The 16,877-nt window shown below is 35.8% G+C and overlaps 1 protein-coding gene across 3 annotated transcripts in view; it reads right to left on the bottom strand.

Moving 5' to 3' along the window:
- Positions 1-16,877, bottom strand: part of dlg5a (discs, large homolog 5a (Drosophila)) — a 240,053-nt gene that overhangs the window by 29,663 nt on the left and 193,513 nt on the right. For all 3 annotated transcript variants that reach the window (XM_051923726.1, XM_051923727.1, XM_028795545.2), the window contains 4 exons: positions 15,137-15,299; positions 14,402-14,535; positions 8,387-8,551; positions 1,812-1,995 (listed from right to left, as the gene is read on the bottom strand). In XM_051923726.1, the coding sequence (XP_051779686.1) occupies positions 1,812-1,995; positions 8,387-8,551; positions 14,402-14,535; positions 15,137-15,299 (646 nt within the window). The remainder of the gene's footprint in view (positions 1-1,811; positions 1,996-8,386; positions 8,552-14,401; positions 14,536-15,136; positions 15,300-16,877) is intronic.

The raw sequence follows: 16,877 nt of genomic DNA, 5'->3' as shown, positions 1-16,877 counted from the left end.
TGGCAAAAATGTCCACCAAGTAAGCTATTTTCTGCAGTTCACTTTCATCGCTGAAAAGTGCTTCGAACTGCGGTCTTGCTTTCTGATTAAGCAACGTTTTTAGTTCATCACGAAGATCAAAAACACGTTTTAAAACTTTTCCTCTCGACAACCATCTCACTTCAGTGTGAAATAGCAGAGCATTGTTGGACGCACCCAGCTCATTACAAAGTTTCTAAAACAGTCGACTGTTTAAAGCACTCGCTTTTACAAAATTGACGGAACTTACAACGCTTTTCATTACTTCTTGTAACTCTTGTGGCAGCGTCTTCGTTGCTAATATTTGGCGATGAATCATACAGTGAGTTCCGATGACTTTTGATGACTCATTCAGTACCAAACGCTGAAATCCAGACCGACATCCTAGCATAGCTGGAGCACCATCTGTGCAAACACCACAAACCTTTTCCCCAAGAGATATTATGCTTTTTCAGAAATGAACCAATTGTGTCAAATACATCACATGCAGTAGTTGTCGTTTCAAGAGATTTGCAAAAAAGAAACTCATCTTTAAATTCGCCATCATTAACATACCTCACTCACATAAACCAGTAATTGTGAACAGTTTGCAACGTCTGTAGATTCATCAAGCTGGATGCTAAATATTGGAAGTGGAGCAGATTTCATTTCCTGGATTACCTGATCAATAATATCAGCAGACATGTCACCTATTCTTCTGCAGACAGTGTCATTAGATAAGGAAATTGCAATCAATTTCGTATCATATTCTGCTCCGATCATAACTCGAACAATGTCTTTGGCTGCTGGCAACAGTAACTCTTCAGCAATGGTGTGAGGTTTCATAGCTCTGGCGATTCTGAGAGCCACCAAATATGAAGCTTCAACAGCTGCTACGTTTTGTTGGTGGTACTTGCCGCCAGTGTCAAGTCTGGCTTTCTTGACTCTATCAGCTTTGCTTCTAAAATACTGGGTATCCTTGCCGGCAAAGCTCGGATGCTTGCTATCAAAATGACGTTTCAGTTTGTTCGACTTCATAGATTCGGCTAATAGAACTTCATTACAAATAACGCATTGCGGTTTCTCGATTCCTGCTGTAACTATTGAAGTAAAATCATATTGTAAAAAATCATCACTATATTTTCTTTTCTTAACGTTCTTCTCTACATGATCCACTGTCATTGGTTGGTTCGCAGATCAGTGCATGCAAAGCAATATTCTTTCACTCAGAGATGTATGTTTAAGTCTACAAAGACAAGCAAACTCCATTTTAATGGTTAAGTGTACACAGGTGGACTGTCATCAAGAAACTGTTAGAGCTCTGTTTGAAATACTTTACAGTTATCACAGTTCTATTTCTAGTAAGTAGACTTTTACTTTATTTGATATTTGGTTAGTCTAGCCATTGATTTGTTTCTCCCCTATGCAACAGGTGATACTGACCCAATTCCAACTAAAAATTTGTTGCTTCAAATTTGGTTCAGCCTGAATGAAATGCAGAGAATGACATAGCATTACAAAATCTATATGTGCTATGTTGGTTCAAGAATATCCAAAAGAATGGCTGTAATTCTGGGAAAAGGTGCCTCCACTAGTTACTAATTAAAGGATTTATACATGTACTTGTTCAACTAAATGTTGTATTTCTTCCATGAAATACCTGAAATTTGGTTAAAATTCTACAAAAGGTAAAGAAAATGTGTCTTTTGCTTCAGACCATTAAGCAAAAGAAACTTGACATTCATAGATTGTATAGATTTTCTATAATGTAAAAAAAATTTGTTTTTGAAAAAGAACATCAAAAATGTACCTACCTCTAAAATGATGTCCCCAGTCATAAGCCCATCTGGACCCTTTGGGATACTATCATCTTCTACTTTTTCAACAAATATGCCATATAGATTTCCACCACAGATTTGAATACCTGGCTCAACTTGCAGTTTATTGACAACAACAGTTCTTGGATCTGGAATTTTTTTGGAGGGATCAGATGATATCCTGCAAAAGTATGGGGGGTGGGGGGGGGTAAAAAAACATTAAGATCAAGATGCATTGTAAAACATATACTGTTACAACTCAATAATGAACAAATCATAATATAGGTAACCACTTATAAAAAAGAAGGACTAGGTATGGTTATACAATAAAAAACTGCATTTCAACTTTACTGAAAGGCTAGGAATTATATCTGTAGATATAGCAAAAGTAAATCCATCCATTCATCCATCCATCCATCCATTATCCAACCCGATATATCCTAACTACAGGGTCATGGGGATCTGCTGGTGCCAATCCCAGCCAACACAAGGCGCAAGGCAGGAAACAAACCCGGCAGGGCGTCAGCCCACCACAGGGCACACACACACACACACACACCAAGCACACACTAGGGACAATTTAGAATCGCCAATGCACCTAACCTGCATGTCTTTGCAGACTCAGGGAGAACATGCAAACTCCATGCAGGGAGGACCCAGGAAGCAAACCCAGGTCTCCTAACTGCGAGGCAGCAGTGCTACCCACTGCGCCACCGTGCCGCCCAAAAGTAAATCCAATTAAATTAAATTTAATGCAACATATGAAACAATCACAACATTATATACAGCCATAGTGAATAATAATATACTGCACAAAATCACAAATATATAAAATAATTTGACAATGTAAAATTGCATACAAACCTAGTAATACACAATAAGTCTTTGGATCCAGTAATGCTGGAACCAGAAAATATTGTCTTATAAAAGGTTAAAATCTATATCAAAATATTCCAACTCACTAGACAGTATTGATCCATCCCACTAGGTTACATTTTAATCTTTCTTAAATACTCTATGAAATATTTTGCGTACGTTCTGCAAACCTTGTCAAGTGCTCTGTATATCATTCAATATACAGTAGGGGAAAATTGAATGCATCAATATTTTTTTCAGTAAATATATTTCCAATGAGGCTACTCACATGAAATTCTCAACCGCCAATGGTATTAACTCAAGAAATCCACAAATATAAATAATTTACAACAATAAAGGCCATAATTAAAGGTATGTGTGATAAAGTGGAATGACACAGGGCAAAAGTATTGGACACACTAATTTCATGCTTCGTGGAGAAGCCTTTGTTTATAAAGACCACTTCAAGATGCTTCCTGTATGAAGAAACCAATAGCCTGCAGTGCTCAGGTCTAATTTTGACCAATTCTTCTAAAGTCATTGTCTTTGGGGGGCCTTCTTGTGAACTCTGATCTTTAGTTCCTTCCACAAATGTTCAATTGGATTTAAGTCAGGTGATTGACTGGGCCATTCTAATAACTTGATTTTCTTTCTCTGAACCCAATTGAGAGTTTCTTTTGCTGTATGTTTTGAATCGCTAGTACCATTGGATGAGAAACAACATTGCCACACCATGATGCTTCCACCACCAAACTTCACTGTTGGTATAGTGCTTTTCGGGTGATGTGCAGTGCCATTTGCTGTGTGTGTAGTATGACAGCCAGAAAATTTGACTTTGGTTGAACCAGTATTTCATAGGCCTGTCCAAATGTTGTATAGCAACAACGCATAGAAGCCATGCCGGTGGAGTGCATTGCCCATGGTTTTCTCTGTAACAATTGTACCTGCTGCCTCCAAGTCTTTCTGGAGCTTTTCCGAGTGGTCCCTTGCTCTTGGGCTATTCTTTTGACTATCCTTCTCACTCCGTGGTCATAAATCTTACGAGGAGTTCTTGTGCATGGCCGTTTGATGGTGAAGTGATGTTCTTTCCACTTGAGAATAACAGTTGTAATGGCACTTACTGGAAGATTCAGAAGTTTTGAAATACATCTGTAACTAGTTCCAATGATATGGTTTGCAACAATCAGGTTGTGAAGGTCTTTGGAGAGCTCTTTGTTTTTACCTATCATTAGATTTTTATTGTGCGACATCTTGGCAGCAAAACATCTTTGTATAGCCCATCAATATGTACTACCCCAACTGGTATAAATTTGCCACAGATAGGAGATAGAATTACTTTCTAATGACTGAAAGATTTCAGCTGGTTTTTTGCCTTTCCTTGCCTTTTCTTAGTATGTTCAATACTTTTTCCTTGTGTCATTCCACTTTATTACACATATATTTATTTATGGGCTTTAATGTTGTGAATTCTTTATATTTATGGATTTCTTGAGTTATATACAAATGTCTGGTTAGGATTTCATGTCAATAGCCTCATTGGAAATTTATTTACTGAAAACAAATGTTGACACGTTTAATACTTATTTCCCCCACTGTAGGTGTCTGCTTAATGAGTACAGTTCTCAGATCTTGCAGCAATTTAAACATAGGCCAAAGAACTTGTAAATAGATCATATGTTACGAATCAACTGATAGCATTTGGATTTAAGTTTCAATTTATTTCATAATTATGTGTTCACTACCACATCTGTAACAGCATAATATTTTAATATAACAAAATGCATTAAGGTCTGCTTCTGTTTAAGTTTCTGTGGGCCTGATGCTTTTTCACTTGGTACTATAAGCTTTAAGTAATATCTGCCTTCCCTATCTCCTTGCCATGTTCCTTTAGCTTCATTGGATGACAGCCTGCATTTTGCTATCACTGAATTTCTTCACAATACAGAACATTTAACCATTAGAGACTCATTTTCACTTAGTCAATATATATTAGGAATAGCTCCCATTTAGTCAATATGTATTAGGAATAGCTCCCTTCATTTATCACAGACAGGAAATGGGCTTTAAAAATCTGTTGTTGTATGGAGTCTTGAAGATGACATAAGGTCTGACTGGCTTTCTATACTGACAAAATGAAAACAAAAAGTTTCTGCCTTGGAAATGGAAGTTCAAAAAGCGAGGGTGTGAGATAATACAGACATTAATGATGGATCAGCTGAATCCATTCTTTATAAACAATTCAACATACAGTAAGCAAGGTCTGTGTACAAAGTAGGCCAGACTGTTGACTCCTGAAATAAAGTAACCACATAAAATATACCAAGGAGACTTGTAAGAGAATTTATTCAGACTGGGAGAAATCTGAAGTACTTCACACCTGGAGATGAAAAATGGATATATCAGAATGACCTACAGTCCTAAAAACAACACAATCAATGGAAGCATGGTGATGCTCCAGCAGCAAAGAATTAATGTATTAAGCCAGTGCCTGCAAGATCACATTCACAATTTTCATGATGTTGAGGGTGTAGTCTGTATTTGATTACATGAATCAAAAAGCCAACATAACCAGTTTGGCACAAAAACAGGTGTGAGTGGGACAAAACAGCACAGTGACAAATGTGCAGCTAGTGGAATTTAACTTAGTGGACACTCACATAAAATGAAGAAAAGGTTTTCCTGCATGTTAAAATGTTATTAGCTTTACACTTTGTGTCTTGCGATAACGTGCCCACAGCTTTTTACAATATTGAAATTATGCTCCCTCCCCAAGCAGAGGCATCAACATTAGAATATTATCAGTTTACTCACCACCTGTAGCAAACAACAGTTACATATGAACAGATGCTGCATTTAGACATTGTATATAATGTGGCATAATCCATCTATGAATTATTCTTCTAAATACAATGCATACTTAATTATAACCACACTCATTTTGTTTTTCTCATTTAAATCCCAGATGGTGTTACCATATAAGTGACACTGTCATATGTCTTTACTAATAATAATAATAAATATAATAAAATATTAAAGGATACAGGTAGGAGGAGACTGCGCCATGTGGAGTGACGTCATCACCTTAGCTGTTAGCTAAATAAACAAGCTTGATGGACTGGATATTCTCCCCTCGTTTGTCAAATTTCTTATGTTCTTATTTTACTTAAGTAGTACCTTCCCCATGCTCAAAGTGTTTCTTGTATAATCAACAAGAACGTGGTCTTACTGCATGGGACGTAGTTTCTATATTAACCCAAATTAAGAAAAGTGGAACTTAGGATCTGAAGCCAAATAAGCGCTAAAAGTAAATGAAGACATGTTAAATTTTCAATGATTTACCCTCTCTATAACATATTTTAAATTACTTTGCAGCAGATAGGACTAGTCAGGGAGTAGTATTAAAAAGCAGACTAGCACACAACTGCAATGAACATATAACATAATCCTTGCACTCTTCTTCTTCATAACTTCATTCACTTGTCTAGTCTGCATAGCTTAACTAGCATTTTACAGCCTGAAAAGCTTCAATGTCTGCAGCTGGCATATGAGTTTGTGTTTTTATTAATGTGTTAAGCCACTAAAACACTGACAGATGTCAAGCTGAAGTACTAGTCCTGCTTATTAAAGAACTTGAGACTGAAGTGCTAGAGATAGAAAGAGAGAATTACTAGCAGCACGCATTTGTTGCTATGCTGTTTTCCTCTGTACATTTGTCACAGCATGTTGTGCTAGAAACAAGGCAATATTATGCTCATTTGCTTTGGCTTTTACAGCAGTCAATTAGGACAAAGCGGAAAGGAAAGCAGTTCATCATCTCTCTTCTACTTTACAATAACTAGGGGGCTTTGCCCCCTGCTCGCTTTGCTCGCCAACCCCCGTGTATGGTTTTCCGGATACACACTTTTAAGATTTTTTTTTCTTTGAATTGTTGCTACTTCATTAATTTCACTTTTATTTCAGAACTTATGTAAAAACAATATTTGGAATTTTTCGAGTCCCAATATGCTGAATCTTTTAAATGAGGTCAGTGAGACATGTGTTTAATGACTTTGTACCATAATTCAGGATAGGTTTCTCTGTTTGGAATTTCAGCACAGACAAAGCGATCTACATCATCAGCAGTTCATAATTTTTTTTGTAAAGATAACCAATAAATGCATGAGAGGTAAAATATGTTTTTGAAATTCTCTGACTTAAACTTCAAAGCCTTACCATATTTACATACTTCTGATACATCACCTGTGTCCATATATTCGATCACTATTCGCCTTTTAGTTGTTTCTCCGAGTAATAATTCCTCTTTTTTTTGCGTTAATGCGATGTTTACTTTCTTTTTTTGATACTGTCATTTTTTTCTGCTTTCATATTCTGTATCTTGCTCTGCATGTGTTTTGAGCCTACATGTTTTTTTTGTGTTTTTTTTTTTTTTGAGTCTTTTCAATTCCAGTTTTAATTATCTCTAACATTCTCTACATGTGTTTGGCCCCTTTGTTTTGTAACCTCTTTATGACGTTTTACTTTGTTTTCTACTCTGTCTTTTATTTCTGACCTCGCTTTGTCCAGCTCTTTTTTCAATGACACCTGGTCCATGGTCATTATTTTCCCTTTTCGAGTAATATAATTTTCCTACTTTCATATTCTTTAACTTTCTCCACATTTGCACTTTTTTTTTTTTTAACCTTTTGAATTCCACTGCTTTCATAATCTGCTCTGCATGTGTATAGCGCCAACGTTTGTGAACGTGTTTATGAAGTTCTACTTCTGAGCCCAATTGGACATAATTTGTTTCAATTCCACTAGTTACGGGCTGATAATTACTTTCCTTATTTTCTGAATTTGCACCTAGATTTTTTTTTCTTTTTTGCTCTTTTTTCTCTCCAACGCTTTCGAGTCTCTTTTCTCCGCGCTGCTTTCTTCTTCGCTTATTCGTCGACATTTCATTTATAACGTATTGTCCTTATACGCTTTATATGCACTGAGACCCTGGATCTGTGTGTGCTCAAATCCTTCACAAGACTTAATGTTTTGCTGCCCTGTTGTCTTATTTGATATTGATTAAGTAGGGTGTGTCTTGCAAGAATCTCATGTTCTATGTCATCGCGAGACGATCCTGGGTCAGTCTCTTGGCACAATGCCTCATGTTTAAGGTCCTCGCGGGTCTTCTAACTGTCTTCCGTGATCTTAACAAGAAGATCACGTCTCGACGCCCTACTGTTTCTCTCCAGGATTTTTTTTTTTTTTATAATAGAGAGATATCCCAAAACACACTGTACTGGTTGCAATGGGCTTGTGAATTGTGAATTTGAAGAGATGGCACACTCTCCTGTTCTCCAGACATGGCCCTGTGTGACGATACCACCTGTTACCAAGTTTGAAAGGTAATCTTCATTGGACAATCTATACCAGTGATGAAGACATCAAAAAAATAATAATTATAGGAAAGTGGTTACCTAAGAAATCAAATCTTTAATTTGAGTGGGATAAAAAATATTCATATGAAGATTCATATTCATGGAAATTATGTTAAGAAATAAGTTTGTCTGCTTTTACTGGCTTTTCTTAAGGTTTGGCACTACTTTGGTTTTGGTAATAGATTAAGAGCCTTATCTAGGGTTTATGCATAACATACCTCATTTTAAGACTCTTATTCCCCCCACACCTGTGTATTCAGTTTATGGCAATGAAATACATAAAACAAGTAACAGATAAACTCTTACCTAACTGAAATACGAGGGCTGGTAGTGGGAGTTGTTTGCTTGGAAGGAGGAGTCATTGTCCCTTCATCTTGTTCACTTAGTGTATCAATAAGAGAATGATTGTCGGGAGTAGTTGCTCCACTGCCTTGAGGAGTTGAATGATTGCTGACTTGCTGCAACCGAGAGCTGTAAAATAAAAGAAAAATCATCAAGAAAACCTAAAAATGTAATGCCTATTTTTCCCATAATATTACCAAAAAAATAAAGATTATTTCCTCTTAAAATCTACTCTCTATATATATAAAATCCTAAGCCTAAAAGTGCAACAATTTCATGTGATGTTTTTTGTCACACTTTAAATCAGGCTTATTTTAAAAACCTACATATATGTTTGATATCATTCTTTTCAGAATTTATCGAACTTTAATGTGATGTGATAGATTTTCAGATTCTTATTCCATTTTTAAATTATAAACTAAAAAATATCAAGAGCTCATGTCCCGTGAGAAGAGACTTAACCAAGAGTGCCAAGAGATTTAATCATGCCCAGGGCCTGAAATAAAAGACAAAGAGGACAGCTGCTGTACAGGCTTTTAAATGTTTGAAGCCACGCATGAGATGCAGATCATGCAGCACGGAAGCAGCAAGTCAGCAGCTGATCAAGCAAAGAAAAAAAAAAAAAGAAAAACTGTAATTTGTTTCCCATTGTATCATCGTTTAAGAGGGGGTTTCAGAGGACTGGCCACGTCTCCTTGGGGTGCGTTCAGCCCCCACTTTTCACAATGTGAGCAGCAGCCTGGCTGCAACTTGGGGTTGGGCGCCAGGGGGGCTTGCGTACATACATATAAAAACAACAGTATTTACATAGTTCAATTACATTTCTACATCAATTGTAAATTTCTTACTAGACATTACATACATTAGTATTATCATTGTGAAGATGTATATATGGTTTACTAAGATTTATAAAAGTTTCTCAAGTGACCATGTTCTAGAGGAGTGCATCCTGATTTTATTTTAAGATATCTCAAATACATTTTAAAATATCTTTAAAAAGGCAGCAATGCAGTTAAAGATACCAAAATATCATTTGCAGATATCTGAAATACAATTAAAAGATACCTCAAATTGCTAAAAACACCCAAAATAGCTTTTAATGTGGCTTAAGATACTTTAAATGTATGTCAAGATATCTCAAAATAATTTTCTGAGCATTCTGTGATATCTCAAATGCCTTTTGAAATATCTAAAATGTGCAGGAAGTACCGCTGAAAGAATGGACTATACAATGCTTAAAAGTGACCTAAAAGCAAATTGTACAGGAAATGACATGGAGATAACTCAAAGTGAATTATAGAGCTCTTAAAATCCATACACTGTCAACAGAAGATATCTTAGAACTGACTTTACATATCTTGAAATACATTTGAAATATCTTAAAATGGAAGAGAACCGATTATAAATTGTCTTGAAATAATTTGCAGATATTTGAGAAGTCTGAAAAGATCACCATCATTTTATGGTATGTAACATTTTGATACCACTATCATCTTTCTTTACAAATGTTCTGAAGAAGTGTATTAAACAGGATGGTGGCCATAAATATCCATCGTGTTACTTCATTGTCTACAGATAAACCCATCTTTTTTATTAACACCACTTACCAATTCAAAAGGAAGCTTCCTAATGAACTATATTTTAGTTGACCAGAGGCAACAATAAGATTCTTGCTCCCCCTTGTGCGAAATGCAGTCACTCATGAGAGAGGCAGTTTGACTGGTGATCTATGAACCACTATTATCAGGGTCAAGCTCTGCACCTCATGTATTGTCACAGCAAGACCAGAGTGACAAGGAACTGAAGATGTCTAACTGGAATCAGTAATTTTACTGAGAGGAATCTGCAGCATAAACAAAATCTCTCATCACATCTCAAAGTTCTTGGTCTAGATCACATTCCAATGAAAAGCTTTTAGAATCAGTCAAGTCTCATTACAGTTTTGGATGGCTTAAATTCTGTAAAAGAAATGACCAGGGGCCTCATGTATAAACGGTGCGTACGCACAGAAATGTTGCGTACGAACCTTTCCACGCTCAAATCGCGATGTATAATACCTAAACTTGGCGTAAAGCCACGCACATTTCCACGGTAACTCATACCTTGGCGTACGCAATTTCTCCGATCGGTTTTGCAGACTGGCGGCACCCAGCGTCAAAGCAGTGCTACTGTTCCTGTGTGATCACCTTTCTTTCTTAGATCCACATTCCTGACGCTGCTTTATAAATACACTGAAACTAACTGCATATTGTTTATTAGTGTAATGCATCTGATTGTAATTAACCTGCAGCAAAATAATGGTCCAGGGAATAGCCATTGTATTCCAAATACCATAACTGCTTTAGCGTTGTAACTCTCACTGCATCTTCTTCTTCTTTCAGCTGCTCCCGTTAAGGGTTGCCACAGCAGATCCATCTTTTTCCATATTACTCTCGCTGCACCACTCGGAGTATTTATATCACTGTATCTGAGTGGGGAATCACAGCAGCAGCTGATCGGAAAGAGAATTATCGGTATACAGCATGAAGCAGACGCTGCCTGAGCCATGGCAAAACGCTTTATAGAGACTTCCCAGTACAGACTTCGCGGTTTACAAAAGGTTTCATCCCAAGAACTCTAAACGCACTCAATCAGTCCATCAAGTGCTCCTTATATAACTGTTTACTTACAAGTACAATCACCTCACTGTAAACTTGCACTACAGTTATAATATTGCACAACCTGCGCCACTTTATAAAGTGCGTATTTACATATGATGACGGTATTCATTTTTTAGATGAAATGCAGCAAAATATGTTGATTATATTATACAGCTAAAACTTTAACTTCATTTAAATAATCTGTATTGTTAATAATTAAACATGTGAGGACACGGTGCCGCAGCGCTAGCTAGCTCAGGGATTGTTCCTGCATTGCGTTGTATTCTTGCGCTGACGCGACACTGGAAAGATAGACGGATAGAATAATTAAACATGTACTACGAAGATATTTCGATGTTCCTTAAAAGTTTTGAAGAATCGGCGTTCTAAGCTTACAGATGGCTTAACGTCTATTACAGAGCTGATTGTGTGGCGATTGGTCATTTGGAGAAAGAAAAGTAAGGACAGGAATTGGAGGTTAGTACGTTTGAAAGAGACAGTACTTCTGTAATAAATTATTTCATCGAAGGTCGCACATGGCGCAGCAAGCCTCTTGCGTGAGATATGAACAATCACTGCCCCACCGTGTTCCCATGTTTAATAACATGTTTTCATTCCTATCATCATGAAAATGATATCACGTATACATGTCAGTATTTTAATTATTCAGAGAGCTGTAATATCACAAATGTAATGGATTCTGTGTCGGAGAAAGAGAAAGAACAGAAGCACGTAGTGATTCACATACATAGAGCACATAGAAGATCAAATACAGAACAAAGCATTTAACGTGCTACTTGAGAAACTAGTAAAATAAACGATTTTAAGATGAAGTTTATGATGTTCTACTTTAATGGCAAAATAAACTACGTGAAATTTCGAGATTAAAGTTGACATTTCGTGCTTTTTTCCCACTGTGTGCCTATTTTTTTTTCTGTACCCTGATAAGCTTTCATATGACACTCAGATGGTGGGCTACGACTCGCCTTTTCACGGCGACTTTGATATGTGATTTCTTTTTTATTTCGGGCACTGTGCGACTTTGTGAAGTTGAGCCTTCGAGTTTCTCCGACACTCTGTCACTCGATCAACTTTCTTTTGTTGATTATACCACTGCTTAAACCAACAAATAGTACGTTTTTCCTTTTCCTCCACTTGGTATTTGCTGAAATTCTTATATTTCCCCCGTGCTTTTCCCATTGTCTTTTCACAGAAGGCTATTTATATTGATTTGCATATTGAAAGAGGCGTAATTCTGGGAGGAGTTGGGGAGGGACAGAAGGCGCGTGCACGTGCGTTACTGTTCACGCCGATCGGGATTTATGTAGTGGAAGAACGTGAAAGTATGCGTGCGCACAGATTCCTGCATCTGGATTTTTCTGTGCGTACGCACAATCCCGCTTTTGTGCTTACGCCATGTTATAGTGTGAGTTCTACGCACGGCGTTATACATGAGGCCCCAGGACTCCTATTCTTAATGTAATTAACTGCAAACGTAGGTCAGGATTAGTAACAGGTTGCAAGCGTAGAAAAATTATAGATTACACTGTACAGTAGTACTTCAAAACACTCTCTTTGCTTCTGCCATTACCCAAAGCTGCATTAAGATGCCATATACATTGTGCTTCAAGTTGGACAATAACTGAGCAATCCTCTACTTTTCATTAAATCTGTTCCAGCAACACACAAAAACAACTGCACAAACACATCAATAAATACAGATACCAAGTAAGCTTTATTTATATGCTGACTGTTATACTTATACAATTTTAAACTATTTAATCTTTAGATGTTACTGACCTACAAAGCAAATTTCTTTCCCCAAGCTAGAATTTATAATTAATTGACACCATGGCAGAAAAAGCTTTTATGCATGTTGCTGATTATGACAGAGTTGGTTGCTTCTTTGCAGTTCAGTTAAATTTACTGTCAGTATACCTCACAGTAAAGTAAAATCCATTTGTGGCTAGATTCACTGACACAGGCACATGCAGTAACAATATAGTACATGGCACAACAATACATCAAATCCAAAATTACTAAATAAAGCTATGGCAATATATAAACCTTCTCAAATAGAAGAAAGGAAGTTAACATTTTATTAAAGTTAAATTCTTGATTACAGTGAAAGACTTTTGTAATACTCTACAACTGCATAAAATCACATTAATGAGAAATTTCTTGCTCTCAATTTTTCAAACTTGCTTAATTCAACTCAAGTCATTAAATTGCCATGGATAGAGCATTGACTCATACACACAAACGGCCAATTTAGCATCACCAAATAACTTATCCTATGAATCTTTTGGGAAGTGGGAGAACAATTCACCCAGGCCTGAGGAAAATGTGAAAACTCCACAGGGACAATGTCCATGTGCAGATGTTGAACATAGGCCGTTAGATTTAAGAGACAGCCATCATGTTGTTTTTTTATTTTTTTATTTATTCAACAAAAGCTTTATGCAAGGGTAACAGAAAAAAATCATTACACTTGTATTATCACTTAGTTGAGCATGAATGAAATTAGCCAATGAGACTTTAAGAGAAAGAAAGGATGTTTACGTCTGTATACAGATCACAGATAAAACCTGCTTTTCCATCCAAAGACATACACCTTTGATTTATCATCATGTAAATGAACACCATCAGATTTTAATTGATCTTTATTTTAAATAGCTGTGTTAACTGGCATTGGCCAGGTATTTTTTGAAAACTTCACTGTAAACCTAAAGAGAGAAAACTTTATTACGTTCAAAATTAAGCACAATCAGTAATGCATATTCATCATAAAACTTGAGACAGTTGTGGGGTTATGACTGCGTAAAGAGTTAACAGAGTATGGCTTCAAATATGACAGATACACATGATTGGGCATGTTTCAATGCTGAAGTAATGGAGCAAGGATACAATTTTAATTATTTGTGCCAAAGGTACCTGTATCTGGCTGATTCAAAATAAGACTATTTCTCTTGATGAGTCCAAACTAAACTCAAGGTAGCTTTGTTTTGTTTTGCTTTGCGACATGTCTTGGTTAATTTCATTACAGTATTGCTTTAGAAGAATTTGTGAAACACTAGTGCACATAGTATTAGTGCAGTATATGTGATATAAAGACTGAAACAGTATGTACCATGAACGCTTACAAGATAAACTCAACAACTATCTTAAAGTTACATGGTAAAATATCTGGCTTAATCATTAATGCATTTTAAAGCAACAGGATACTCAGAAAATTTTTTGTTTCTTATATACACATTATATTATGTTTTATGGCTGAAAAACTTTTTAAAAATTCAACAAAAAATGTAATCACAAACTAATATTACAATATTGAGGTCACCTTGATCGTGAATGGTTGCCCAGCTGATACATGTGTGGGTTGTACTGTGCCAGGATTGTTATGGTATCACACTGTTGTCCAATTATCAGTCGAGCTTGTTGTTCTGTTGCATTTCTCAGGTTTATTCCATTGTACTGTTGGGATAAATTGGCACTTGCATTAGGGAGCAATAGCCATTCAACAATTTCTTTAGAAATACTGAAGGAAGACAAAAGCAACTTTAAAATCCTATTTCATTATCTATCAGATGCATACAGATAAGAGAAAAAAAAGTAAATCTGGGGTTTCTTTTAAAAGCTGTGTACAGTAGTCACATATATGTTGTAACAATTGTAATGTTAGTTTTTTAACAGTTTAATCTTTAAAGTAAACTATAGTGTTTTATTTTTTATGTGTTCAAACAGAATGTCCAAACAAATGTTAACATGCTTATCAGGCATTTAAGAGTATATACAAAAATGTTTATTAAAATCCTTCTAATAAATACATAATAATTCAGAATTTCTAATTAACTCAAAAACTAATGAGGGGATTAAATAGTTTGATGCAGTTACAGTACCTGTATAGATAGGAAATGTTTGCAAAATATAAACATAGCCTGAAACAAGCTGTCAAAACCTAGGCCACGGGCAAAATCCCAGAAACACATACCTCTTTAGCTAGCAACCTAATAAAATGTTTCAGCGCTCCCTTTAAGTCCTCTATGTAATTGTATATGCAATAACAAAGATTTACCTCTAGAAGTTGATCACCATAGTCGAGGCCAGCATGATGCGCAATGCTTCCACCAGTGACTTTTGACACAAAAATGCCACCATTCTCTCCACTCACGATAGAGATCCCCAGAGGTTCTGCTCCTTTGTGTACAATCACATTACGTGGCTCTTCTAAGTAAGGTCTTTGAGAAGTAAAGTAAAGGCAATTTCAGTATCAAATAGAAAATTATTATACTTGCAGTAAATAGAATAACAAAAATGTACAATTTGTACTAAATGGTAATGTAAATGATTGTGAGATGTTAAAAAGTTAAAATTTAGTCTGAACTTTAATATTCAGTAAATGGAAAATACTCGTTCCAACCTTTTCAATAAAAGTGAAATTATATTAAATATTCATGAGTAAGTGTGTAAACTTTGTCTCAACACATTTTTTTCTAGGCAACTTGCTGCAAATATTTTTAGTTGAAGATTTTAAAGAATATTAATGCAATAAACACATTTGATCAATGTGCTGCTACAAAACGCCAAATAATAACTAAGTCACACACAAAAGGCACACCAATCAAACTTTCATAACATTCACTTAAAGATTTGTATTATTTTACTATTCTTGTACTTTAATGTCATTATTATCATAAGTCACATTGATTACTTATGTACAATAATACTTTCTGAGATTTTTCAGGTAAGGAAAAAAGTTTCAAGGTAAAGTAGTTATTTCAGGTAAGGAAGAAAGATGTTTTGAGGTAAGCTTGTTATAATCACGGAGCCTAGTGAAAAAAATACTCGTGTCACGTATACTTATTTTTGCTGCCACTATAAAGGGAAAAATGAGATTCAGATTAATTTAAATGTGTATCTTATCCCCAGACCATCTCCTCCCAACCTCTGCACTCAAACAAGACTACCATCCATCAAAGCAATAAATCAGGCACCTCACATCCAGTCTGTCCACTGCCTGCATTACCAAATTAGCCTATGATTCCTGTGCTTTAATTTAAAAGTGTACCCTATACAGTTTATTAACTTGGTAGTTCTTTGATGAACACTCAAATTTATTTTACAGATTTTTTTGTAAGTTGCTTTGAATACTGGTGTTTGCTAAATAAATGATAACGAGGACAAAACACTTAAAGATCATTACAACATACTATAATAGCAGCTGAATTGTAATGTGTTATAACTCACAGCAGGAGTTGGGGACACAAACTAAATTTCACAACAAAATTTAACCTATGGTGTTCCCTTTTGGGTATTCTGCGCAAATCGTGAAGGACTAAGGTCATTATAATTAATGAAAATTAAAATAAAAACTGAAGCTATTAATAAAAAAACATTTCGTAAACTGAAATAAATAATTAACCAAACTGAAATGAAAAACTAAAACTAAACAAAACTAGCTGCAAAGATTAACTGAAATAAAATAATAATTTACTAAAAATATTTTAGTTTTCGTTTTTGAAATATTCATGATGTTAGTCTTTAAGTCTTGTAACTTTTAACTCTAAAACCGAAAGTCATCCACCATGAGCCACATGCATTTATTCATCCAGTGAACGGCGGCTGGTGACGGAGGGTGGCTGTTCACACAGCATTTTGCGGTGACAGAGCAAGCAGCATATGGGCGCGTAAAGCATGTGATGAAGAAAGCAAGTTAGTGTGTGAGAATAGTGACAGTTCTTCAGGAGCTGATAGTAATAGCATGATAGATTCTGGTTCAAATGGTAGTGAAACATACCAAGGTGATGATTTTGCTT

This window comes from Erpetoichthys calabaricus, chromosome 2 (genome assembly GCF_900747795.2).
Source record: "Erpetoichthys calabaricus chromosome 2, fErpCal1.3, whole genome shotgun sequence".
Taxonomy (NCBI): domain Eukaryota; kingdom Metazoa; phylum Chordata; class Cladistia; order Polypteriformes; family Polypteridae; genus Erpetoichthys; species Erpetoichthys calabaricus.
The sequence above is the reverse complement of the archived record's forward strand: the minus strand, read 5'-3'. Positions and strand labels throughout refer to the sequence as shown.